The sequence below is a fragment of the Saimiri boliviensis genome, chromosome 8 (assembly GCF_048565385.1).
Source record: "Saimiri boliviensis isolate mSaiBol1 chromosome 8, mSaiBol1.pri, whole genome shotgun sequence".
NCBI classification, from domain to species: domain Eukaryota; kingdom Metazoa; phylum Chordata; class Mammalia; order Primates; family Cebidae; genus Saimiri; species Saimiri boliviensis.
Genome location: NC_133456.1, coordinates 48,804,100 through 48,830,742, shown reverse-complemented (window position 1 = coordinate 48,830,742; position 26,643 = coordinate 48,804,100). Strand labels below are relative to the sequence as shown.

The following is a 26,643-nucleotide window of genomic DNA, read 5'->3' as shown; positions in this document are numbered from 1 at the left end:
CACAGTCATCATAATGTCAATAATGAATTTTGGCCAGAGGAGGAAGAATGGGAACAGGGGGAGATAGGAGTGAAGAGAAGGGTGATAAATATAAATCCTTACTTTTCGAATGAAGAATCAACAAATACTATCTAAAACTGAACCATCAAGAAGCAGCAATATAAACAAGATATTTTGACATTCAGATAAATACTGAAATATCATCTAAAAGATTGAAATTGCCTCGGGGGAGAAAGAAGTGGAAATCAGACAGGGATATACTGTTTTTTTTTTTTAAACAAGCCTTAAAGAACTCTTTGACTCATTATACTATGCATATATATATATATATATATAACTGATTTTAAAATTTTTTTAAATGCTGAATTGTTTGAAAATCGAATAATCACGCAACCTTTAATTGGATATTGTTATTCACCATCCAAGACTAGTTTGATTCATAAGAGCACTCTGAAACACTCACAAACTCTTGTTTCCTCTCCCAGGAAGGATGCCATCCTATTAACTGATGCTTTTGACTTCACGGATCAGTGTTTAAATTCAGCACTTGGCTGTTATGACGGAAATGTCTATGAACGCCTGTTCCAGTGGGCTCAGAAGTCACCAACCAATACTCAGGTAGTTGAGTGGAACTATAAATTACGTAAGAAAGCAGAGAACAGGCAGTGAATACACCTTCATGTTTTCCCATTTTAATTGACTCCCATTAGGTTGGAAATCACTTGGCGTAGCATGTCTGTTTAAAATATTTTTAGAGAACACATAAAAGAAACCAGCAGTGGTGGTATGGCCCGGCAGGAACTCTGAGCCTAGACTATAATCGGCAAAATGCACTGCTCGGAACTTGGTAAAGGGAATTAAGAGGAAGGCCGACGCTCTAAATCATGGCTTGACAGACCCAAGGGCATACACACAGAGTGGTAAACTGGCTTTTAAGTAACAAAAAGAAGGAGATAAATCACTGCGGTGATTTAACTACCTTATTTTCAGCCTTTTAACTTTCAGTTTTGTGTAGATAAAAGGGGGTATTCAGAAGTGATAGGAAGCTTGAGGGATGTCTCTCTCAGACCTGATTGCCTGCTACAGATGATACCCTCTCCTCTTCACTCTAAGGAATACAATTCAAGGAGTAAAAAAGCTGTTGCACTGACATCAGTAGCCCAGGAAAGCCATGTAAGTGACAATTACAAGGGTCATGCCAAAAAAAATCCCCAGCCATCCTAGGAGAGCACACCAGAACTCTGTATCATTAACAGCGAGAAGACAGGGAGGACTCATAAGGTCCCAACACTCTAGGGCCAGGGTATACTCACAGCTCTCTGCTGATGAGCCTCTTTGGGAAAAGTTGCAAATGTCAATGAATATGTTACAGAAGTGAAGAAATAAACCCTGTATTTAGAATATGAGGAACCAATTATTTAACAGCAGATTTTACACAGATAATCAAAACAACATCTATAGGTACACAGCAGATTATTTTAAATTTTAGAGTGCAAACATATTATTCAGATGATAAAGCTTTCTTTCTTACCTCTTTGGTCCAATTTCAGAAAAGGTGTCTTAACACCCCATCAAATTGGCAACTCTCAAGCTTTCATTCACACTTAGCATGGTGTTAGACTTGCTCTTAACAATTTGCAGCCTGTCATACCACATGGCTTAATTTAACATCATTATCTGAAGTTACAACACAACCAACCCATCTTGGTCACTCCTTGTCCCCAGAAAGACATCCTTTTAACTAAAGCAAATAGAAACAATTTACCTAAAGAAGGTATACATTCACAGCTTTAGTAGTTAACCTACTTCCAGTGTGTTTCTTTTTCTAATGATTAGATCTACTTTCTAACATTTAAATCTTGGCATAAAAATACAGCAGTCCTCCCACTCCAGACTAGCTCCCATGGTCTAAAGATAAATGTATGCCCTTTGGTGCTCCAGAGAAAAACCCACCCTGCTATAACACCTGTCAGAAATGCTGACATACACAGCTCAAACCTGTTTTACTGGCAGCACAAGAAACGTTCTGGCTTCTCTAGAGAGAATGGCGGGGGCTTTCTTGTGTTTTAGTTTGTTTTCAATATTTTTTAAAAGACTTTAATCTGGATAGTACATCAGAGCATGTTTATGTAAACGAGAGGAATGACTGACTCAGAGGGTCAACGCATTTGGGAAAACATTGATGCACTTCATCCCATTCACTTCTATCTCCTTCCACTTGACTGTGAACAACGATGGTGTCTTCACTTTCCCAATGCCAGGATTTATCACGGAGTAGACACTCCACGTTTATGGAATAAATGAACATGGTTTTATGACCTCTGCAGCAAGACAAAGGAACCAGCTGCATACATAGTGCCACAGACTCTTGTCATCTTAGCTTATATTACCTTCCTAAACAGGCGACAGGTATAGCACTGGATCTCTCACACATGACAATTTGGGAATGTGAACTTACAAATGATCTTAGTGAACTGTTTCCAGTTAGTTAAAATGACACGAGGCTGCCTGCTGACATATAGCCACATGATCTTACATTTCTGGCTCCTTTAGAGATCACCAAAATAGTACTCTTAAAAGGTATTTTTCTAATCTCCTGTGGATAATTTTTTAACCCTACCCTTAAGATATAATGCTATAATGCTGAAGCTGCAATAAGAGATGCTTTCCTCATTTACACTAATAGAAAGAGGCACACTACAGATATTTTATGTATACATTTTATTATTTTTTTGAGTTGGAGTCTCGCTCTGTCACCCAGGCCGAAGTGCAGTGGCACAATCATGGCTCACTGCAACCTTGGCCTCCCAGGTTCAAGCAATTCTCCTGCCTCAACCTCCTGAGTAGCTGGGACTACAGGCACGCACCACCACACCCTGCTAATTTTTGTATTTTTTATTAGTAGAGACAGGGTTTCACCATGTTGACCAGGCTGATCTCGAACTCCTGACCTCAAATGATCTGCCTGCCTCAGCCTCTCAAAGTGCTAGGATTATAGGCGTGAGCCACCACACCCAGCATATATTTTAAATAAAAGAGCAGCTATGTTGAAACATGCCCTGTAAACACGAAAGTACAAACAGGAATATATTTCACTGACATTTTTCTACCAAAAGTGCTATGCTAAGATAAACATCTTGCAATCAAATGAGAGGCTCTCTTCTCTCTGGGGCAGTGATGAGCTTTATATCCCTGGAGAGGATGATGTGCTTTCTTGGTTTAAGGGAGTAATCATTGGGGATAATTTCAAAACAAAAATCTTGTTTTTCCCCAATTATTCTATTGTAAAAATTTGTCCAATTAGGAGTTAGATGCATTTAATACATCTAGATTCATTCATGCAATAATGCAACAAATATTTACTAAGTACATGTTTATGCCAGAAACTATTCTAGATACTGAAGATACACTGCAGAACAAGAGTCATAATCCTAGGCTGAGTGCAGTGGCTCAAGCCTGTAATCTCACCACTTTGGGAGGCTGAGGTAGGTGGCTCACTTGAGGTCAGGAGTTTGAGACCAACTTGGCCAACATGGCCAAACTCTATTAAAAATACACAAATTAGCCAGGTGTGATGGTGTACAACTGTAATCCCAGCTACTCAGGAGGCTGAGGCACGAGAATTGCTTGAACCTGGGAGACAGAGGTTGCAGTGAGCCAAGATCCCCGCACCACTGCACTCCAGCCTGGACAACAGAGCGATACCCTAGTCTCAAAAAAAAAAAAAAAAAAAAAAGGTCATAAGCTCAGTGTTCAAGGAGCATACGGTTTTAGTGTAGACAGGCACACACACACACACACACACACACACAGTAAATATTATAAAAGATGAGACTAGAACTAAGAAACAAAGAATCAAGACATTGAATTACAGCGTAATGAGGATAACCTGGTCAGACCTAGAATACTGCTTATGTGATCCCACTATCTGTTTCCTTGCTCTGTGATTAATGTTCAATTCCAGAGAGCCTCAAAGAGTCAAGCCTTTTATTTGTATTAAATTCCAAAAGCAAGTGATAAGTTGTGTTTTTAATTGGCCACCTGTATCCACAATTTAAAATCTGCATGAGAAAAGGAAGGATGCCCTTTGGAAAAAATGTTTCTCCATATGTTCACACAAAATCAGTTTTAGAAATAATTTTTAAAATTAAGAATCTTATGTAATGTTACTTTTTGAAGCTAAAGACTTAATTTGAAAGAAAAAGTCATTAATCCTGGCAGAAATGTACTGTCTTAATAACGTGTTTCTTTGTACAAACAGGAGAACCCTGCCTATGAGGAATATATAAGACCACTATTACAAAGTTGGAGATCCAAGCTATGAAATAACCAACAGTATTCAAGAAGCAACCAGCACCATTAAGTGATGATGGTACTATGGCATATATGCAAAATTAAAATTTAAAATTAGATATTTATGTTTTAGTCATTATCTTTTAGATACAGTCTGAAGTGATATATGTGAATTAATAACTGTGATTTACTTTGAAATAATCGATAGGAGAAAAAAGGCAAAGTGAATAGTTGTCGAAGCTAGTCAACAGGCAGGTACACGGGTCTTCATTATACTATTCTCTCTCTGAATGTGTTTGAAATTTCCAGTGGGGTACAGTGGGTCATGCCTGTAATCCCAACACATTGGGAAGTCAAGATGGGAGGATCACTTGAGCCTAGAAGTTCAAGACCAGCCTGAGCAACATAGAGAGATGCCATCTCTACAAAAATAACAATAAACAATTAGGCATGGGGGTACATGCCTGTGGTGCCAGCTATTGGGAGGCTGATTGCTTGAGCCCAGGAGGTTGAGGTTGCAGAAAGCCATGATCACACCACTGCATTCCAGCCTGAGCAACAGAGTAAGAACCTGTCTCAAAAAAGAAAAAGAAATTTCCCACAGTAAAAAGCAGCACCACTATCCATTTACAGCGTCTATTTGGTTAAATACCAGGATTTTGCTTTAGATCTAGCAAAAGCCAATAGGCTCATTAGTCTTCACTGTGTTCTTTAGCACACATTTATCCTTGGGTTTAAAGGGACACACATACATGCACACACACAATCCTCCTAAGTGATTATACTTGCTGTAATCTAAATAAAATACAGTTCTAAGAATGCAACTAAGTATCAACTTTTAAAAATCAACTCTTCCACAGTGAAAATGATTTAAAATTTCATTAAAAGACATAACTGTCTCGTTAACCAAATGTAATCAAGCTACATTTTTCATATCATTTTCAATTACCCAACTAGACAAAACACTCTAAATGTCATTAGACAAATAAAATGGCAAAAAAAAAAAAAAAAAATCTCAGCTGGCTACTTTTCCTAATTTACTCATATAAACAATCATTTTATTGTTAATAATTACTAAATTTGAGAAAATTTACCAAAAGCAAACATCTCCAGTAAGCAGGACAAGGAAGAGGCCTCATAAGTTTTTAACTTTTAAAAACTTGGGTTGAGTACGGTGGTTCACACCTGTAGTCCCAGCACTTTGGGAGGCCACGGCAGGTGGATCACCTGAGGTCAAGAGTTCAAGACCCATTGGCGTATTAGTGGCATTGAAAAAAAAAGAAAAAAGAATTCAAGACTAGGCTGGCAAACATGGTGAAACTCCATCTCTACTAAAAATACAAAAATTAGCTAGGCATGATGTTACATGCCGGTAATCCCAGCTACTCAGGAGGCTGCAGCAGGAGAATCACTTGAAACTGAGAGGCAATTGCAGTGAGCCAAGATGGCACCATTGCACTCCAGCCTGGGCAACAAGAATGAGACTCCATCTCAAAAATAAATAAAGTAAAATTAAAATTAAAACTGGGAACTAGTATTATTCCTATTTCCACACCTGTTTTCAACCCAAATCATTTTATTCCATATTGACCTCAGCAAGCTCAACAACACATAACTGGTTGGGCCTTTTTTTTTTTTTTAAGGTAACTATCAATCAATTTTAAATACAAGATAATTTTCCAAAATGATAAACTTGTACTCATGTATTGATTTACTGAAACCACAGCAATCTGTCAATAACATCAAAGGATCTTAGTTTGAAGATGGTGAAAATAGGGTAATTACAGATTTCTGGATATTGGTCATTTGTCAAATTTTAAAATAAATTTTCACAGACATGGGCAAAAATAGACATAAGGAAGTGTCGTCAACTTCCCTGCAGAGAGAGAACCTCAGAATATTCTCAAAGAGAGAAAGAGAAAAGGAGTGGCCTGCCTGCCCCAGGGCGTACAGCCCCAGAGCTCCACTCTTCCCCAAGAAAATAGGGAATAAATTACATGGCTTCCTTTGATATGGTGGTCAAACAAACTAGGAGGTCTCAGTATAATTAAAATGATCCTTCCTATGAGTTACTTTAAAGAAATAGAAGCAAATGAACTATGCAAAATAAGACTACAGTGAAATAAATATAAGTAGGTGTATTTCTCCAGCTGTTCTAGGTCCTTCATTCACTGCAGTTTGTTTCTTCTCTTCAGAAATAATCTTAACTTTGATAACAAAATACATTTGTGAGTTACCACAAAACATGACCATAAAGGGCTAAAGAGTTACTTTGTCCCTGTGCTTAGCACAGAACTGAAATAATGGTCATAGAACTGTGGGCAATTAATGAAAAATCGGTAATCTTCAACATAAATTCCATTTTTAAAAATGTGAAAAACTGTATGTTCACTGTTCAAACATGCACCCTTTTAGTCAAAATTAATAATTCCATCCATCCTTGCTTCAGTGACACAACAGAGTTCCTATAAACTGCAACCTAAGGTCCCACTGTGTCCTCTCAAATCAAATACAAATGTACTATAGGCAGTTTTTAGACAAGGAATATGATTCCCCCCCCTTAAGTAATAATAATCATCAATAAATACAAACTTAACTTTCATATTTCATTTTTTATTATTTTTTTTTTCTGGTAGACAGTACACTTGAGAATTATACTGTACCAGGCATAAAGAGTAAGATTTCTACCACAGGGACATTTTGTATTCAGAATTCAATATAAATATTTCTAGTCAGACATTTCCATGGCTACAGATATTTGGTTCCTTGATTTATATGCATAGAAAGAAACAGTTGTCATAACTGTAAAAAGCAGTACTTAATAAGTACTTTTAAATGATTGGAACAGTTTTCCTTTAATATTACAATACTACTTATTGGTTTGGAAACTAGGTCACCCTACATGATCTTTTGATTTTTCTCAAAGGCATCATGAGTACTCTACTTATTCTTTCATTCTTGTATGTTTAGCCTTCTAGTTGAGTTAGGGACCATTTTATCAGAAATCATTTTAGCACTGTAATAAAAAAAGCTCTGTTAAGGGTAGATTATATACCATAATGATTTTCAGACTTCTTTTTATAAAAAAGGTATCTGGAGACTCTGAACAGGCACATGCATACTCAGGGGGAAGGGAAGAAAACATGGAGGAGTCTGCCAAAGCACAAAACTTCCTTCTGGTCCTCACTGCCTTCAAATAAATACAAATATTTAAAAGAAAAAAAAAATCTCACACTGTGATTAAAAAAAAAAAAAAATCCATATCTTCCATTTCCTGGAGAGTCTATTTCCAGGAACCCGTGGCAGGGTCGGAGTCAGTCATCCGTCTTCCGGGCTAGCCTACAGAAAGTCCAGTTGTGCTCCACTGTGTTTTCATTGGCCCGCTCACTCATGTGATGTACCCGGGTGTTTCGGATCGTGAAACCTTGTTTTGTAATATATTCCATCAGATGGACCCTAAGAGAAACTTCCTGGTGGTAATCACAGGGTCCAAAAGTAAAGGAAACCTGGCAGTCTCTGGTGTCCATCATGTGCTTATTCCACTTGGTAAAATAATTTGAGATGCCTTCTAGTAAGGAATGGACCTTGGTGGTGATGGTTAGTTGTGTTATAATGACAGCCACTGGGTTGGAGTACTTAGAAAGCTTCCGAGTACTAGACAGCTCCACAACTTCCTCAAAAGTATCCATGGGATACAAAGGCTTAGGATCATTGAGACACTGAATCAAGGGCTCAATCTGGTAAAAATCTGCTTCTTTCCGAAGCAGATCAAATTCCTTAAAATCCAACGGTAAGGTCAACTCTGAAGTTCTTAAGAAGTTGAGGACATATCGGAAAAGAGGTCCATCCCGATCAATAAAGTAATTGCCTTGAGGGTCTCGAGCTGTGGGGAAGTCCCCCCCAAACATAGCTCCAAGCATGGAATCCGGGTAACGCGTCAATGTGGTGAGAGACGTTGTATACAAGTGTCCACCTACATTTAATGTGACTGGGTCAGTCATCTGAAATTTTTAAAGAAATAATCAGTCATCTGAAATTTTTAAATACTAACGTTGACAATTTAAGAAAGTAAGTGAGGCCGGGCACGGTGGCTCACACCTGTAATCCCAGCACTTTGGGAGGCTAAGGCGGGCAGATCACGACGTCAGGAGATCAAGACCATCGTGGCCAACATGATGAAACTCTGTCTCTACTAAAAATACAAAAAAAAATTAGCTGGGGGTGGTGGCGTATGCCTGTAGTCCCAGCTACTCGGGAGGCTGAGGCAGGAGAAACACTTGAACCTGGGAGGTGGAGGTTGCAGTGAGCCAAGATTGCGCCACTGCAAACTCTAGCCTGGCAACGCAGCAAGACTCTGTCTCAAAAAATAAATAAATAAATAAGTGATACTGAGCAAAGCCCAAGATTCTTTCAGGCTATAATGTATTTAGTAATGCTCTAATGCAAAATGACTTTACTTCCTGCAATAAACCCACCCAGATGAAGACATCTGACATTTGCTTTCAATAAAAAAAAAAAAAAAGAAGGATAAATTCAATTCTTTGAAGACTTACTCTAAAAATACAGGGCATGACTTCCAGAGTCACATCATTTCAGGCCCATTATATATAGAGTTTTCAGGTCAGAATATATTGTGGGAAGGAAAAAGCCAAGTTAAAATACACATTTTTTTCTAATTTTTTTTAAAGGCTTGCATTCTTCTGAATTTAATTTAACATAAGATAGAATTAAAATGATCTAATAATATAGATATTTACTTTCAATATTTCTTTGGGTTCCCCCCCTCCCAAACAAAAGAAACAAACTATGAAATTTGTTTTTAAAATAAAAATTGGGGCCGGGTGCAGCGGCTCACACCTATAATCCTAGTACTTTAGGAGGCCAAGGTAGGCAGATAGCCTGAGCTCAGGAGTTCAAGACCAGCCTCCGCAACATGACAAAACCCCGTCTCTATTAAAAATACAAAAAAAAAAAAAAAAAAAAAAAATTAGCTGGGCATGGTGGTGCATGAGTAGTTCTAGCTACTTGGGAGGCTGAGATATGAAAATCACCTGAACCCAGGAGGCGGAGGCTGCAGTGAGCCAAGATCACACCACTTCATTTCAGCCTGGGTAACACAGAGAGGCTCTGTCTCAGAAAAATAGTAATAAATTAATTTAATTAAATTAAAAATTGTGCAGACCCAATCTTGGTAACTTTTTCATGGAAGTGATAGCTTCAAATACTAAGTTAAAATAGACAGTTAAGTCAATACAACCTAGCCACAAAAGCATCACATACCCAAAGGTTAACAGCAGCCATAAAATTTCATAATCTGATAGTGTATTCACTTTTGTAACATTAATGTTGCAATCTGCCCTTTAATTTTTGAGAAGAAAGCTTCTCTTAAAAAACAAACCTTCAGTTTTAGAAATATTATTTAAGAAAAAGGCTGTGGTTCATGCCTGTAATCCCAGCACTTTGGGAGGCCAAGGTGGGCAGATCACAAGGTCAGGAGTTCAAAACCAGCCTGGCCAATATGGCAAAACCACATCTCTACTAAAGCTACAAAAATTAGCTGGGCATGGTGGTGCACTCCTGTAGTCCCAGCTACTCAGGAGGCTGAGGCAGAAGAATTGTTTGAACCCAGGAGGCGGAGGTTGCAGTGAGCCAACATTGTGCCACTGTACTCCAGCCTATGTGACAAAGTGAGACGCCATCTGAAAAATAAGAAAAAAAATAGACCAGATGTGGTGGTTCACACCTATAATCCCAGCACTTTGGGAGGCCATGGAGGGTAGATCACTTGAGCCCAGGAGTTCCTGACCAGCTTGGGCAACATGACAAAACCCCGTCTCTACAAAAAATACAAACTATGAGCTACGCATGGTGGTGAACACCTGTAGTCTCAGCTACTCGAGAGGCTGAGGTGGGACAATCACCTGAGCTTGTAAAGTGATGAGCCGAGATAGCGTCACTGCGCTCCAGCCTGGGCAAAAGAACAAGACCCTGTCAAAAAAAAGAGAGAAAGAGAGAGAGAGAGAGAGAGAGAGAGAGAGAGAGAGAGAGAGAGAGAGACAGGACTTCAAGTACTAGGCAAGTAAAATATACCTTACATCAAAGGAATAGAAAAATAGGGAGACATATGCACACACACAAAAAATGCAAGTGGGAAAGGAGGCACTCCCAAACCGCAACAAAATATCCTCCATATCATTATTCACTAGATCCTTTTGTAGTCACCACTCATGAAGCGTTTTCAGAGGAATATACTTTAAAAAATAAAAAATCACTTTATCTCTCCAGTGATTATAAAAAGTATTTGGAGAATCAATTTTGAGTTTGCTTCCATTAAAACACCAAAGGCAGGAGGATGGTTTGAGGTCAGGAGTTCAAGACCAGCCTGGCCAAAATGATGAAATCCCATCTCTACTGAAAATACAAAAATTAACTGGATGTGGCGGCACACGCTGGTAATCCCAGCTACTCGGGAGGTTGAGGCAGGACAATCACTTGAACTTGGGAGAGGAGGTTGCAGTGAGCCAAGATCACGCCACTGCACCTCAGCCTGGGCAACAGAGTGAAACTTCACATAAAAAATTAAAAAAAAATTTTTTTAAACACCACACAAGGCCAATGGTGGCTCACACCTATAATCCCAACACTTTGGGAGTCCGCGGCGGGTGGATCACGAAGTCAGGAGATCAAGACCGTTTTGGCCAACACAGTGAAACCCCATCTCTACTAAAAAATACAAAAATTGGCTGGGCGCAGTGGCTCATGCCTGTAATCCTAGCACTTTGGGAGGCCGAGGTGGGTGGATCACCTGAGGTCAGGAGTTCAAGACCAGCCTGGCCATCATGGTGAAACACCATCTTTAAAATAAATAAATAAATAAATTAAATTAAATAAATTAAATTACAAAAATTAGCCAGGTGTGGTGACACGCACCTGTAGTCCCAGCTACATGGAAGGCTGAGCCAGGAGAATTGCTTGAACCCAGGAGGCTGAGACTGCAGTGAGCCGAGATTGCCCCACTGAACTCCAGGCTGGGCAACACAGCAAGACTCTGTCTAAAAAAAAAAAAAACCCCACACAAGACAAAAATGCCCCCCAAATACATCTAACCTAAGTAAAAGGGGGCAGAGAGGTTACACAAATTCACAATTTTCTTTTCTTATAAGATATACCTAAAAATACGTAAGGGTAAAAAGACACAGAAAAATAATTCCCCAGCCTTTAAAATACATCTCCAAGAACCACTCACCATATATCCCCAGTCTCCATTATCCATCTGCTCCAGTGCTGCGTCTTCAGGAGCCCAGGTTTCAGGAAAACTTCAAGAGGAGAAAAACAGACATGATAGCATATATGACTATTAAAATAGAAGAAAGGTTTTTTCCACCCAACAGAGGAGGCCAAACACCAGAAAAACTACTCATCTTTGCTCAGCTGAAACCTACTACAGGGCAAAGATCTGGGAAAGAAAGCATTCCCTTAGGGCCTTCTATGTGTCCTGTATTCTTACCACAGAGAACCCAGCTGGAACCAACAGACTGAAGATTTTCAGAGAAAGAACTATCCTGTACTTAAGAGAAGGAGGAAGAGTCTAGGAAGTAACCCGGTCATTCAAATTCTACCTCTCTTCTTGGAAAATCAATTTTTAGAATTTATGTAAGAGAACATTATGATTAACTCTACAATTTTATCCTGGTACAAACCTATCATGGTCCTTACCAAAAAGGTCATTTAAGAAAAAGGAGAAGGGGAAACCTCTCTTCATCAGCATTTCAGCTATACAAACCAATCATCTGAGTAAAAGCTTCAAAATCATAAACCTCCCAGCATACCAGCATCCCTTTCCAAGAGAAATACATCAGAATGGAGTATTATAATATTAAGAAATATGATGTTTTAAAATAATGATGTATCTCTCTTTATACAATAATTAAAACAAATAGATAGCAATTTAAATGCCAAACTGTTAAGAGCACAATTTGGGACAAAAAGAACCTTATCAATATCGATGAGAGTCAAACAGCCAGCACTCATGGAGAGCCAGCCTTAAGACACTGAGAAATGCTCAGATACTAATGATGCCAATGTGAATTTATTTTTATCTACAATTCAAAAGCACTTAAACACACAGTTTCCCAGCTACTGAACTGCCTTAGTCAATTCCCTCTCACACACTTCAATCCCAAATCAACCTGCAAAGCAAACTGCAGAACAAATTTTAAAAGCTCTGGCAAGAGACGGTAAGAAACATGGACTTATCGGTATTCATACAGGAAAAGCACTGGTTTTTTTTATGTGGTCCTTGAACAGATCCACTTTTCCCACTTTTGGAGGAATCTGGCACAGAATTCCCAGAACAAGCCCTGGTTACAGAAGATCACAAAGGCTCTTTCTCAAAAGGTCACTCAGGCATGTAGAGAACATTTGCATAGCACAGCATGGGCTGAAATCAGAGCCTGAAGCATCTATTTCTCTACCTTGCAAATTCTTCAAAGCACACAAACTAAAACGTGGACCAGGCTCTGGGCAGTCAGTTTTTATTCTTTACACTGAGCAGTTGGATATAGATAGGCCTCCACATGCTAAGGGGCGAGAAATGGAACAAAAGTCAAATTCAAGATTGTTATGGCAGTCTTTCATTCCTCTGACTTGCTTCACAAATAGTATCCAAAGTAAACAGAACCAAGAAATGGGCTTTGCCAATCTGTCTTGCCAGGATCTGATTCAGTTACTGATAACAACAGATTAGTAACTGAGCAATTTAAAAGGCCACTCATCCAAAAGTTCTGGTAAAATGCTCATCTTTGGCATTTTCTCATCATCCAAAGTATTCATTCCTAACAGCCTCAATAATAATTCATTCAGCCAACAATTATTGTGGGTCACCTCTGGAGTGGAGGAGGTACCTATGTGCAACATGGATACACAGAAATAGGAAAAGTACAGTCTTTGCCCTCATGGAGCTTTCCATCTATAATGGAAGGCAACATGCAATGACTGAAGTACAGAACAGAATTCAAAGTGCCATATAACAGATGGACCAAAAGAGGCCCATGAGAGGGGAAAAGCGAGATTCCGAATGGGAAAATGGAGGACTTCTGGGAAGAGCTCACTCAGTTGAATCCTTGAAAGAAAATCTGGACAACCTGAGAAGGGATTCTAGAATGAAGAAACAATTTAACAGACAGGGGTATGAAAGACTTTTTTTCCCCTACAACATTCCTGACACCAGTAGGCAAGCATGGTTTACTATCCTCATCTTAGAGATGCAAAACAGAGAAACAGGGCAGATTAAGTGACTAGCTGAAGGCGTCACAGCTGGGAAGCAACTCGATAAGAACTTGCATGTTCTGACTCTTTTCCATAAATCCCCTTCTAGGGTAGAAATTGAAAGAACAGAATCCAAGAGACAAGAAATTGAAAAAGATTAACTCTCTAATAGCCATCTATTAACCCTATCCACCCAGTAGGGTTTTATTTACAAATTTTACAGTAACAGCCTAACTAAACAGACACATGGGTTTGTAAAAATTCTCCTGAGCCCTCCCCCAAAAAAGACAGGAACCCACTCAATTAGTGTGAATAATGGCTGCCGTCTTCTGTCTGCAGTGACATAAAGAACTCCAATCCAGGGCCGGGCACAGTGGCTCATGCCTGTAATCCCAGCACTTGGAAGGCCAAGGCCGGTGGATCACGAGGGCAGTTCAAGACGAGCCTGACCAACATGGAGAAACTCCATCTCTATTAAAAATACAAAAATTAGCCGGGTATGGTGGCATGCGCCTGTAGTCCCAACTACTCAGGAGGCTGAGGCAGAAGAATCACTTGGGAGGTGGAGGCTGTAGTGAGCAGAGGTTGTAGTGAGCGGAGATTGCACCACCCAAGCTGGGTGACAGAGCGAGACTCTGTTTCAAAAATAAAGAACTCCAATCCATGAATATCCAAATGATTAAATGAGAAACAAAAGACCAAAGACAAGAAAAAAAGCATACATCAATGTTACAGCTGTTAATGAAAAGTCTGTCTACTATTAATCTTTCTTTTTTACTGTTAAATCAAAATAAGGTAACTTCTTGAGCAGTTATTAAAAAAAGAAAAAAAGAAAGAAAGAAAGAAAATTAGATGATGTCCCTGAATCTGATCCACAGAAAAAGCAAAAGTTCTGGTACAAAGATGTAATGAAACCTCACACTTAATAAATCAGGAAAGCAATTATGGGAATCTATAGCCCACATTTCTTAAAAAGTACCCAAAAGCCTTCCTATACTTGTATATAAGATACATCAAAATAAACTGAAGCAAAGTCACTATTAGTCATTTCCAATAACCATGACTAAACTGTCTAAAGAAATCAAATTGTTCATTAAAGAGTTCAAAGGGCAAAAACAGTATTGATTAGTTTAAATTTTATCTCTACCTGCTTCTAAATATCTTCTGTAGAGCTACTTAGATAGAGCAAGAAACAAATGTTTAAAAAAGCACAAAGAATTCCTTGTTATTCAATAGCTGGATAATAATCAGCTTCTGAATTCTGAATTGATAACCATTAGGAACATCTCTGAAATGATGCAGATGAATGAAAAATAACATAATCCCAAAGAATTTCCAGAATGGTTTCAATCTCTTCTACTAAATCATTTTCCAGAGCTGCTAACAATTAGAAAATGATTCATTTGCTTTTCATCTTCTCTCCCTTCTGGCACAGTCTCCAGTGGAGGGCTTAATGAGAAGTTAAATGACAAGATAGGCAGCAGAAGGAAGATCTTGAAATGGGCATCAAATAGGCCTGTTTTACTAGATGAAGGCAAAAGAAATATCTAATATTTCAGAAAATCTGCCAGAAATGATAACAATAAAAAATGAAAAAAACTTTCCTTTACAGTGACTTTCTTTACTAAAACTAATGATGGTTTTGAAAGACGGCAAACGCAACCAAGCACAAACAGCTATAAAGTTCAAAGAAGTCTCTGACTCTGTAAAATCAGTTCACCTGAAAAGATTTAACCTTTGATGCAAATAAAATTCTTGTGAAAACACCACCGACCATTCGCCAAAGAATATAAAGCAGTGCTGAAAATTCACCCATGTTTAAGCCTCAAAGTTATTGTGACTAATGTATAAATTCTGACAGTGTCATGTTAGCAGGTAATTAAGCTTAAGAAAACACAAACTGAAGAATTTATAGAAGCCTTAAAAGAAAGTATTAATTTTCTAAAGTAGCATATCTGAAGAATACATAATTCAATAAGTTAATAGGTTAAAAAGTAACCTAAGAACCCTTAAATGCAACTCTCTGTACCACTGTAGAACTGCAATTACAGGCTTAATGGTTATGATGAACTAACTTAAAAATATTCTGGGTTTATCATTTCTGCTATATAGACTAAGAATTCTCCAGGGCAAAAGTCCTAATCCTATATAACAACTTATATATTGCAATATAAACCTCCAAACTTCAATGAATAATAAAAACCTCCAACTACTACCTTCCCAGTTTCCAGGCAGCCCTTTAAAATGCTTTTCTACTGAAACCTTTTTGTGTCTGGCATTCAGAAAAGACTCAATAAACTCCCTCTTTCTATACTTACCTTCAAAATTGCCTTTGTACTGAGTTTTGCTCTTCTCGAAATGTGGGAGTTTGAAAGTAAAATACTTTTTATAGCCGGCGTCCCCAAACTACGGCCTGCAGGCCGCATGCGGCCCCCTGAGGCCATTTATCCGGCCCCCCGCCACACTTCAGGAAGGGGCACCTCTTTCACTGGTGGTCAGTGAGAGGAGTACAGTATGTGGCGGCCCTCCAACGGTCTGAGGGACAGTGAACTGGCCCCCTGTGTAAAAAGTTTGGGGACACCTGTTTTCTAGGAACTAGTTCAGTAACATCTCAAGGAGTCTTTGGGGTTAACAGTCACACACAGGCCAGCACAAGTAGCCAGGCATACAAGGATAATGTGATTACGGTGTTAGATTATCCTTAACCATATGACTGCAGGAAAAGTAATCATTTTCTCTTTCTCCCCTCAACCATGTGGTCTAGAAGAGAGGAGCTACAGGTTGAAAAGTGACCTAAAATTTAAAAAAACTGTCATAAATAGTCACAAAATCGTAACACTCCTCTTAACTCTCAGTTTCCACAAGAAAAAAACAGGATAATGCCACCTTCTCAAAAGTAATTACACCATTTAGGCACAAAAGAAAGGCAAAAATTGGCCTCTAAGAGTAACACATCAATACAGAGAAGAGAACAGTTCCCTGGGAGGTCCTGTAGTCGAATTCTGCTCCATTACTGATTATGAGACCCTGAGAAAAATCACTCTTTATGCCCAACTTCTTCTTTGGGGAAATGGAGAAAAAAAGTGAAATCATGAATATAAAACCATCTGCAAATTGGCAAGTATTAAACAAATATGGAAACACTAATGGCGGCAGCATAAACAAAATTTCTATGTTAACATGAGAAACCTGAGTGTGAACACAAGTAATTTAGAGCACTGGCCTGGAGACAGGGCAAATATGGAGGAGGCAGCCTCTTAATTTGCTTCAGATCTCCCCAGGTGCTCCTTTTCCCAGAGCTCCAGAAGGGAGAAGTACATACAGGTAAAGGGAAGTGCCTAGCTTCTCCAGAGATCACCAGACATCTGAGCTCTTGATCTCAGAAGGAACTTCTTTAAAGCATGACTCAGGATTATCTCCAAGGTAACGCTGAATCCAAGTAAATACATGTACTCCATTTTAAATGGACCCCAAATATCAAAATCCAAACACACTGACGGATTCATAGGGTTCACCCTAAGAGTCCTTTAAGTAGTGATACTTGGGTTAAAATATGATTTATGAAAATTCAAATCACAAAACTTAGGAATAGCATCCATGACTACCCTGACCACTGCATCCTTCATATCTAACGCAAAGCACAAAATCAAGTATCAATATGGACTGATGGTTTTCGGCCAAAGAGAAAATTCTCTCAACCTACCAACGCTGCTGACAAAAACGGTTTCCTTTTCCTAGCTACACATTTGTTCATTTGAAAACGTCTCAATCTTGGGCTCAGGACTGTGTCACATGCTGTCCTCAAGCTTCTTTCCTATCCCAAGATGATTCAAGTAATAGGGCATTTGTGACAGCGAAAAAAAGAACATGCCAGGGGGATATGGAGATACTTGGGCCACTCCAAATCTGCTTAGCCGAGCCGGGTCATCCCAGGCCACTCTGCCACCCAAGCCTCCTTTAACACAAAGTCCTAAAATTGGATCCATCAACTTGTTCTAGAACTGGTATACTTGAACAGAAACGTGGTAACTTCAGCAGAATATCCAAACAGGATCTCTGTCACGTTTCATTTCCCCGTCCCACCCCCAGACACAGCCTCCACCACTGTCAGCCCAGCAGGTGCTGCAGGGGCTCCCCATGACCACGGTCATTTATCACATCTGACACCAAGCATTAAAAATGCCACCACACACACAAATCTAAGCATAAAGAACTCAGCTGCAATCTGAGTGTCTCTTCAGGGCAGAAAATCCCACAGGCAGGGTTCTGAGCCCTGCCGCACGCTTTAAACTAGGGCAATTGGTGGCTAATAAGCGCCATCTCCCAAAATCAATCATTTTCGAGCACACCCCGAATGTCCCCGTCTGGGCTGCGCTTCGCTGCTGCCCCGCCAGCACAGCCCCGGCAACCTGACCCTGCCAGGGGCAGGGCGGGCGATGCTCCGGGCCCGGACGAGGGGCGCGCCGAAATCGCGCGTTCCCGCCGGGCGGGCCCCGGAACCCCCGCCCAGGCCCGGCCGCGGGCACCTCCGCCGCGGGCTCGTGCCAGCCCCTGGACGCGCGGTCCCCTCAGCGCGGCCCCGCCGCCGCCCGGTTCCGGGCTTCCCCGGCCAGATCCTCCTCAGCCCCGCTCCCCTGGCCGCTCGGCTCAGGCACCCCCGAAAACCCGGCCCTCCCAAGCCCCGGCCCCGCAAGCCCAGCGCCAGCCCCACTCACTGCGCGGCGGCGGCGGCGGCGGCGGCGGCGGCGGCCAGGCCGGGAGCTGCCCGCGGCCGGAGAGCGCGAGCGCGGGGACGAGCGAGCCCGCGCCCGGCGACGGCGGTGGCGGCGGCGGCAGAGGGGACGACTGAGCCCGCGCCCGGAGTTGCGGCTCCAGCTGCCCGGCGCGGGCGGCGCCTTCCCAACAGAGCCGCGGCGCCACGAGAGCGGGCGCCCCCTAACGGCGGCGCGGGCGGCAAGCCAAAGGGACCGGCGGCCTGAGGAACTCAGCGAGCGCACCCGGAGCCGCGCGGTTAAGACCACACTACCGCAGCCCCAAAGCCCCGCCCCGAAGCCCCAGTCCAGTCCCATAGGCTCCGCCCCGAAACCCCGCCCCTACGTCCAGCCTCCGCCTCCAGCCCGGGGTCCGCCCAGCCCCATGCCCACGGCGTCCTCAGGCTGGTGTCTGTACAGCTGTTTCTCCTCAATCATTTCACGAAATTGTATGGGGTCCCACTAATCTCAGGCCTGGGGGTTTAGGAGATATAGCGCCCACCAAGACGGAGGAGGGTCCTAATGGAAGGACAAGACAGACAAGACTCAAGGAAACAGCTGGTAGAGAAAATAATGACAGGTTATGATCGTAAGTGTTGGAAGGGGAATGATTCGAGGACTTAGATGGAGCAGAAGGGAAGGGTGATCCTGCTTCAAACGCAGTGGCCAAGGAAGAGCTGGGCCCGGACCTGCGGCCAGAGCCCCTCCTGCATGCCCTGCATTGAGGAGACCACCCTGCGATGAGGGCTGTGAGGACGCCTCCGGAGCCACTCATCCGGCTTGGAGGGCAGAACAGCAAAGAGCAGCTGGGCCCAGAGGCTCAGCAATATGGGCAGCCAAGTGGAGAGGAGGGCCCAGCCACCTCCGCAGACAAAGCGACCCACGCAAAGGCTCTGGGGCCTGCAGGAGCTCCGCGCTAGACGAGGCTGTCACCGGTATTGTCCCCACTTCACCAGGAAGGAGGCCAAGGCTGCAGAGGATGGGCAGCTCCTAAGGCCTCAGGGCTCATTGGTCTCCATGCGTCCACTTGTTCCAAGTCCCATTCGCTTCCTGCTAGCCAGGTCGCTGTCCCCTTCCGGTGAAGCCAGTTCCCTGACGGTGGGTTTGCTGTTTCCGCTTCTCCATCGGAATAACCACTGGCCTTAGAAACTCACTTGGGTTTCGCATCTGCATGTGTGTGAGCTGGCTCTGGGGCTGAAATTGTATCCGCATCATCACCACAGTCATATTTGATACTTGATTTTTCTCCAAAAGCTCAAATTGATAGGTTAAATAAATGACATATGCTTCATCAATGTAACTGAGTGCTACATTATCAACTTCACAAAGACTAGATGAGAATACAGGGAAATGTGTGTGAAAATGATCAGTACACAAACTACTATACATGAAATAATCCTGATTTTATTTTTTAAAACAAATATACAGAGACAAAAATTTTGAAGGAAATACATCAAACCATTGATCATCATGTTCAAGATAATAGTATGGGAATATCAATAACATTGCTTCTTAATGTTCTTCTGAATTTTCATGAATATTGAATTTATAATCAGAACACATGAGTATTGAATTTATAATCCGAAAAATACAATGAGTTTTGGTTTGTTTTTTCTTTTCTTTCTTTCTTTTTTTTTTTTTACCCCACCCCACCCCACTGCACTTTAGGTTTTGTTGGTTTTTCATTTGTTTGTTTTTTAAAATAGGAGGACAATGCCACAATTACTCAATACTCAGATCCCCAGAATTTGGTGCCACTGAAAATCCAGAATTGTCTCTGACTTACTGAGTGTCCTTGAAAGAGTCATTTCCCCTCTCAGGGCTTCTATCCCCCAAATAAAAACTGATGGATTAATTCTGTTGGTGTTTTTGTCAGACTTAGTCCTTCCTATCCCATTTTTAGAACTATTGTTAATTGTACTTTCAAATTTTTATTTTATAATTGACAGATGGCTATTGAAATGCAGTTGGTTTTTTTGTCATCTTATAGCCAGCAAAATTGAACTCTTTTTCAGTTCTATTAAGTTTGTAGGTTCTCTTGAATTCACTGTGCAAATAATCATGGAGTCTGTAAGTCATGACAGTGAAGTATCTTCCTGTCCTTTCTTTCCTTTTTCTTGCTGTGCTGTGGTGACTAAATTCTCCCACACAATGTTGAAGAGCGTGATGGTATGGCCACTTCTATCCTGGTTTTGACTGCTTCTAACATATCACTGTTAACTGCAGTGTTTGTTGTGGATTTTTTGATAGACAGTCTTTATGAGGGTTAGGAAGCACTATTCTTCTTTACTACGAATGGGTGCTCAATTTTATCAATGTGAGATTCCCCCCATTGCAATGTAATGAATTACATGGATCATATTATATTGTATTAAATAAGATATATTATTATATCTTATGATATTAAGCCAGTCATGTATTCCCAGGATAAACTCGCCTTGATGATATATTTTTTAAGTCAATATATTTTTGTTCAAGGAATTTCACGTCTTGATGTATTACTTTTTCAATATTCTGCTAGATTCCATTTGCTAATTATTTTATTTAGGGTCTTCGCGTCCATATGAATGACTGAGATACGCTATTATTTTCCATTCTTATTCTTTCCTCATCTGGCTTTGCTATCAAAGTTCCATGAGCCTCATAACATACCTGAGTGTCTATTCACTAGATTGAGATTTTCTGTAGTTTGAGTGTTCTATAGGCGTCTCCTGCAAACCATCTGGATCTGTTGGTTTCGGGGATTGAGGGTGGAAAGGGTTTACATTGGAAGCTGTTTCTGTCCAACACCATCCCCTCTTCTCCATGTGCCCCAGTCTATGGACTGGCTCAGCCACCTCCATCAATTCCATTACTGTGTCTGAGTTGAAGGCTTCCAAACCCGTGACTCCAGCCCAGCGCTTTCTCCTGAATCCAGAGCTATAGATTTCACCTACTCTATAGCCCCAACTCTGTGCAAGGCACTGTGCCAGGTGCTTTTACCCTCTGTATCAGTTACCTTTTGCCCCATACTGCTCAGGGTTGCAAGCCTGCACGGGAAAGCTGGCTTCCGGCTTACAGCTGCCCCTAGCCCTCTGCACCTTTCTTTTCCAGGTGGCCACCAAGTATCCAGGCTCCTGTGGTAAAGAGACTGATCCTGGTCTGCCCTAGGCTAGGCTGGCCTGGAGGAGGCTGTTCATTATCAGAGCTACACCTGTTACAGGAAGGAACCAAGCCCAGTACAGTGCTGGGAGGGCAAAGGGGGACCAGCAATTGACAAAACTGATCTGTAGGAATGAAGCCTGGAGTTCTGAGTCCCCTCCCTCTCTCCCTCCTTCCTCTCCCAACTCTCACTGCCTAGTGCACCTCACCTCCTGCTTGTCAGGAAAATCTTTCTCCTTCAGTGGGAGCTCCCTGGACCCCTCCTTCTTCTGTAGCTCCTCCTCTTAGACTTATAGAGATGCTCCTCTTGCTTGACCCTGGACACTTATGCCCAAGTTTCTGTCCAACACTTTCCCCTCCTCTCCATGTGCCCCTCTCCGTGGACCGGCTCAGCCACCTCCATCAATTCCATTACTGTGTCTGAGCCGAAGGCCTCCAAACCCGTGACTCCAGCCCAGCCCTCTCTCTTACCCAGAGCTGTAGATCTCACCTATTCTATAGCCCCAACTCTGTGCAAGGCTTTTACCCTCTGCATCAGCTACCCTTTGCCACATAACAAATAGTCCCAAATGGTGGGGTTTTAAACTTCCACGTTCTATCCCCTCAGTTTCTGTGGGTCAGAAACTTGGAAGCAGCTCAGGGTCTGACAGGAGCTTGCAGTCCTGATGGCGGTAGGGGCTGTAGTCATCTGAAGCCTGGGGACTTCGCTCCCAAACTCACTCACGTAGCGTTCAGCACAAGGCATTCATTCCTCATCATGAGAGTCTCTCCTGCCAATATGGCAGCTGACATCCCCCAGAGCAAGTGACCAAGAGAGAGCAAGGTAGAAGCCACAATGTCGTTTATAACCCAGCCTCAAAAGCAACACATGTTATTATGATCCTACAGATCAACCATACTATCGTGTGGGAGGGCACCACAAGGCAGAAACCAGGAGATTGTGGCCACACCCTCATGGCAGCTCTGGGGGCAGAGTACCCCACCCCACGGGACAGATAAGAACGGGAAGGCACAGAGAGGTGAAGTTATTGATCCAGGCTACATGGCTAAGGGTGGGAGGAGAGAGTGGAACGTGGCTCTGCCGGCTTCCCCCAGTTTCCTCCTCCCACAGCCCATCGACCCCGGGTCCACCACCAGCCTCCTCACCCTCAGCATGTACAAACCTGAACTCTCCGCACCACCCCTAAACCTCCCAAGTCCCCAGCTCAGCTCGGCAAATGGCGTCTCCGTCCTCCCATCTGCCCAGACCAGAAGCTTTGAGTCATGCCTGCTCTTCCCTCCCCCTCACTTCCCAGTGCCAGAGAGCCCAGCCCTGCCAAGTCTTCCCCCTCAGTCAGTCTGGATCCATCTCTCCTTCTCCCTCTTCATCTCCAACACCACCAAGCGAGGCCAAGCCACCAACGTGTCCATCCCGGGCACCTGCAGCAGCCCCTCTTCCTGGTATTCCCCATTCCCTCTGCCCCTACACTGCCCATCCGTCCTCCCGTCTCCAGCACGAGTCAGCTCTAAGAACACAAAGCTGTGTGTCACCCTCCTGCTTTACACTCCTTCTGTGGCACCCACTGCCTTCAGGATCCAGTTCAAACTCCCTCCAGTATAGTCTGGCCCCTGCCCACTGGTCCTTCCCTCTCCCCTCTTCTCACTGTCTGGGCTCAGCCTCTCTGCCCACATTTCAGCTCCTGGGACCCACTGCTCATCTTTTCACTTCAAGGCCTTCCATGTACTGTTCCCTTGACCTAGATCTCTCTTTCCCCACCCCTTATCATGCCTGACTCCTCCTCCTCAGCATGTTGTCACCTCATCAGGGAGGTCTTCCCTGACCTCCCAGCAAGGCTGAGTTCCCCCAGCTAAAACCTCCACAGTGCCTGTCCTTCCCTCTCTCCACCTCCCTGCTTCTCAGCTGGACTGTGAGCTTCCTGAGGGCAGACGCTCTGTCCCACCGGCTCATAACTGCACCCTAGAACTTCACCTGGTACCCAGCACTTAGCACATACTCAACAGCCATGTGCCAGTTCAGTGCGTTCTCTGCACTGCCTCCTGCCCCCTTGCGCTCCATACTCCAGCACCTGAACAATGTTCCTTTCCTTAGCTGAATTACGGGATCTCTGACCTCCAGATGTTCACTCATGCTGTTCCCTCTCAGCCATGCCCTTCCCTTTCTTCCCCTGATTCACTCAGCTAACTCTTGTTTATTTATCAGCAACTTGGTTTGCCAGACTTAGCAAATGAAAATACAGGATGCTCTGTTACATTTGAATTTCAAATAAACAATGAATAAATATTTAGTACAAGTATGTCCCAAATATTGCATTAGATGCAAGCATCCAGTATCTTCTCTGGAAACCCTATCAGGAACCAGCACCACGCCCCTCTCCTTTGAGAGGTCTTCCTGGCCTCCACCTCTACTTTAGGTCTGCTCACCCCCCAACCAAGAGGTCCCAAACCAGCCTCCCCCTGGCCCCCGCTGACCACATAAACACTCCCTCTGTTCTCTGATCTCCTGATACAGAAAACTGTATCTCAGACTTCATTCGGAATCTCTCTTCACCTGGGACAACCTTGACGCCCAGGAGGTGGTCAGTCAGGTTTAGAAAGAAGATAAAAGAAACAGCAATGAAGAGGAAAAACTAAACAGGATGGAAAAAAGAACTACGAAGCGAAACACCGCCTGAGGAGCAAGAGCAGGCTGGAGCTCTTAACTGACTGCTTGCAACGTGGGGCTCCCGTTCCATCTCTCTCCACGCCCTGCCTTGCCTCTGTCAGGTAGAGCCCTTCTTCCCCCAGCTCCAGCCTCTGGGAACTTTCAGATTATTCTGGAGCAGGAATGCAAAAAGCAACCAGTCTGTGTCCCTTTAGAAGGTTTTCCAAAACAACCTCTTGAGCTTCAAAATGGGAGGCCCTAGGCAAGAGCAGTGGCTCACACCTGTAAGCCCAGTACTTTGGGAGGCCAAGGCGGGAGAATAGATTACTTGAGTCTGTGAGTTCGAGACCAGCCTGAGCAACATACTGAGCTCCCCAATCCCTATTTAAAAAATACGAAAATTGGCAGGGCGTAGTGATGTACGCCTATAGTCCCAGCTACTTAGGAGGATAAGGAGGGAGGATTGTTTGAGTCCGACGATGCTGCAGTGAGCTGTGCCAATGCATTCCAGCCTGGGAGACAGAACAAGACCCCATCTCAAAAAATAAAATAATTAATTAAACAATTCATTAACTAAAATAAAATGGGAGGCCCTGTGAGGGAGCGAGGTGGGAGTTCATGCTTCAGCCCCGGACAGAGGAGAGGTGTGAGGGTGCACTGCGCAGGGAGGCACCCCCAAAGCAGGGCGCTGCTCAACTGCTATCGGAGTCCAAGCAGGTGACCTGGGGGCCAAACCTGCACTCAGCCCACACATGGCCATCCACATTACCTCCCTCAAGCGCTGACATGCTGGGGGTGCTCCCTAGGAACTGCAGGCGGTGAGGAACCCTAAAGCAGTGAGCCCACATCTCTGCTGATCTCCTTCCAACTACACATTGTGGCATATTCTGAGCTGGCCAGTGGGGAAATGCACTCCACTCAGCCTCTCCTGGTGGTGGGCTCTGTCTCGTGTGTGTGTGTGTGTGTGTGTGTGTGTGTGTGTGTGTGTGTGTACATGTGTCCCTTGTGCCACCAGTTTCACCAGCTGTGGTTTTCTCAGAACTTGTACACAGCCTCCCTTAGCTTTTTACTCACCCTGTGCATCAACTGGGAAATAAATTCCTCAACAGCCCCCTCACACTCCCTGTCCCTGGGAACTGGCCCCAGTCCCTCTCCACACTTGTCTCAGCTTCCAGGACACCCTCTGGCACAAGTGACCCTTGCAGCCAGCACGGCTGCCTCCTCCACGCCCAGCCATGAAGACGCTTTGGCAAGTTTGATGAGAGTGTTTTTCCTTTTTTTAATAAGGTTTCTAATTGCCTGTTATTTCCAACCTTCTCTTTAATCAGCTTCCAAAACTCTGCTGGGAGCTACAGAACCAGGGAGAGGAATCTGGTTCTCACCAGTGTCAGGAGAGAGGCCCTGTGGTTGTCCTTGGATGTCACCATCCTCTTCACCATTATGACTCTGTAATTACAGACAACGGATCTTAAAGGAGGCCAGGAATCGGAAGCTCTGGCTCCTGTCTTCAGCCCCAGGACTGCCTCAGCGTGCCACCTCTGAAAAGTTTACTGGCTTTGAGACCCCTTTTATGTCAAATGAGAATAAAGCTGCCTGGCTGTAGCATTACTGGCTGGTGTGAAAAAGGCTCATAAAACAACTCCAGATTCTGAAGTCTCACCCTTTCAACTCCATGCCCCCAAACACTTGTCAGTAACACATTTCAGGCCTTGGTTTGTCCTCTCGCCCCATTCCTAATCCAAGCCATTTCCCCTGCTTGTGTTTAGCTGTTTAGCCAGAGCGTAATCCCTTGCAAAGTCTCGCTCCTGCCTTTTCTGTCCATCGCTCCCAAGCCAGGTCTCTCCAGGTCCTAGGGCCTCTCCTTCCACACTTTTCTCCTGCCTGGATGCCTACCCTCAACTCAACCCAGTGAGGGGGCACCGACCCACTACCCCCCACCTCAAACAGATTGCCTTGTCAAGGAGTTGTGCGTGACTCTGTCTGAAATATGGTTATGATGGGGATCAGGACATGCTCCCCCAAATTATGGCAAGTCGGTATACTGGATATTTTTAAGCTGAAAGAATTTGAGAAACAGCGGGTGCAGGAAGGACTCTTTGACCTTCCCCTGAAACTAGTCATAAGCCTTTCTTTAGTTCCTTATGAAGCTCCCCACATCACAAAACTTATATTATATAAATGTGTAAGTTTTTCTCTTGTTAATCTGTCTTTTGCTACAGAAAGAAAAAGGGTTTTTTCCTCCATACAGTTACCTTTATAGAGCTCCTATCTTGTATATAATATGCAATTAATGATATTTGTAAACCTCCATAAAACAAGGTCTGTGAATGTTCTAGGAGCTTCTGAAGTGAAAGTATGATTACAAGGCAAGAACGCTATTTTAACCCTATTAAAATGCCCCTAGGGCAGAGTGCAGTGGCACATGCCTGTACAAGACTTCTTAAAGACTTCTTAAAGACTCCCAGCTACTCAGGAGGCTGAGGTGGGAGGATCGCTTGAGCCCAGGAGTTCTGGGCTGTAGTGCGCTATGCCGATCAGGTGTCCGCACTA

General features: G+C 43.1%; 2 protein-coding genes across 13 annotated transcripts in view; one reads left to right on the top strand and one right to left on the bottom strand.

Annotated features, from left to right (window-relative positions):
* Positions 1-4,412, top strand: part of ACOX2 (acyl-CoA oxidase 2) — a 30,832-nt gene extending 26,420 nt beyond the window's left edge. For all 3 annotated transcript variants that reach the window (XM_003943110.4, XM_010330944.3, XM_010330943.3), the window contains exons 14-15: positions 486-618; positions 4,262-4,412. In XM_003943110.4, the coding sequence (XP_003943159.1) occupies positions 486-618; positions 4,262-4,324 (196 nt within the window). In that variant the 3' untranslated portion in view covers positions 4,325-4,412. The remainder of the gene's footprint in view (positions 1-485; positions 619-4,261) is intronic.
* A 2,473-nt stretch (positions 4,413-6,885) lies between these two features.
* The window catches only part of KCTD6 (potassium channel tetramerization domain containing 6), an 87,343-nt gene continuing 67,585 nt past the window's right edge, over positions 6,886-26,643 (bottom strand). For 5 of the 10 annotated variants that reach the window (XM_074404452.1, XM_074404453.1, XM_074404451.1 and 2 more), the window contains 2 exons: positions 11,540-11,609; positions 6,886-8,294 (listed from right to left, as the gene is read on the bottom strand). In XM_074404452.1, the coding sequence (XP_074260553.1) occupies positions 7,608-8,294; positions 11,540-11,609 (757 nt within the window). In that variant the 3' untranslated portion in view covers positions 6,886-7,607. Of the gene's footprint in view, positions 8,295-10,214; positions 10,282-11,539; positions 11,610-15,878; positions 18,027-18,275; positions 18,575-26,643 lie in introns of those variants that run through there. The other 5 variants (XM_074404455.1, XM_074404456.1, XM_074404454.1 and 2 more) reach the window with 5 other exon arrangements.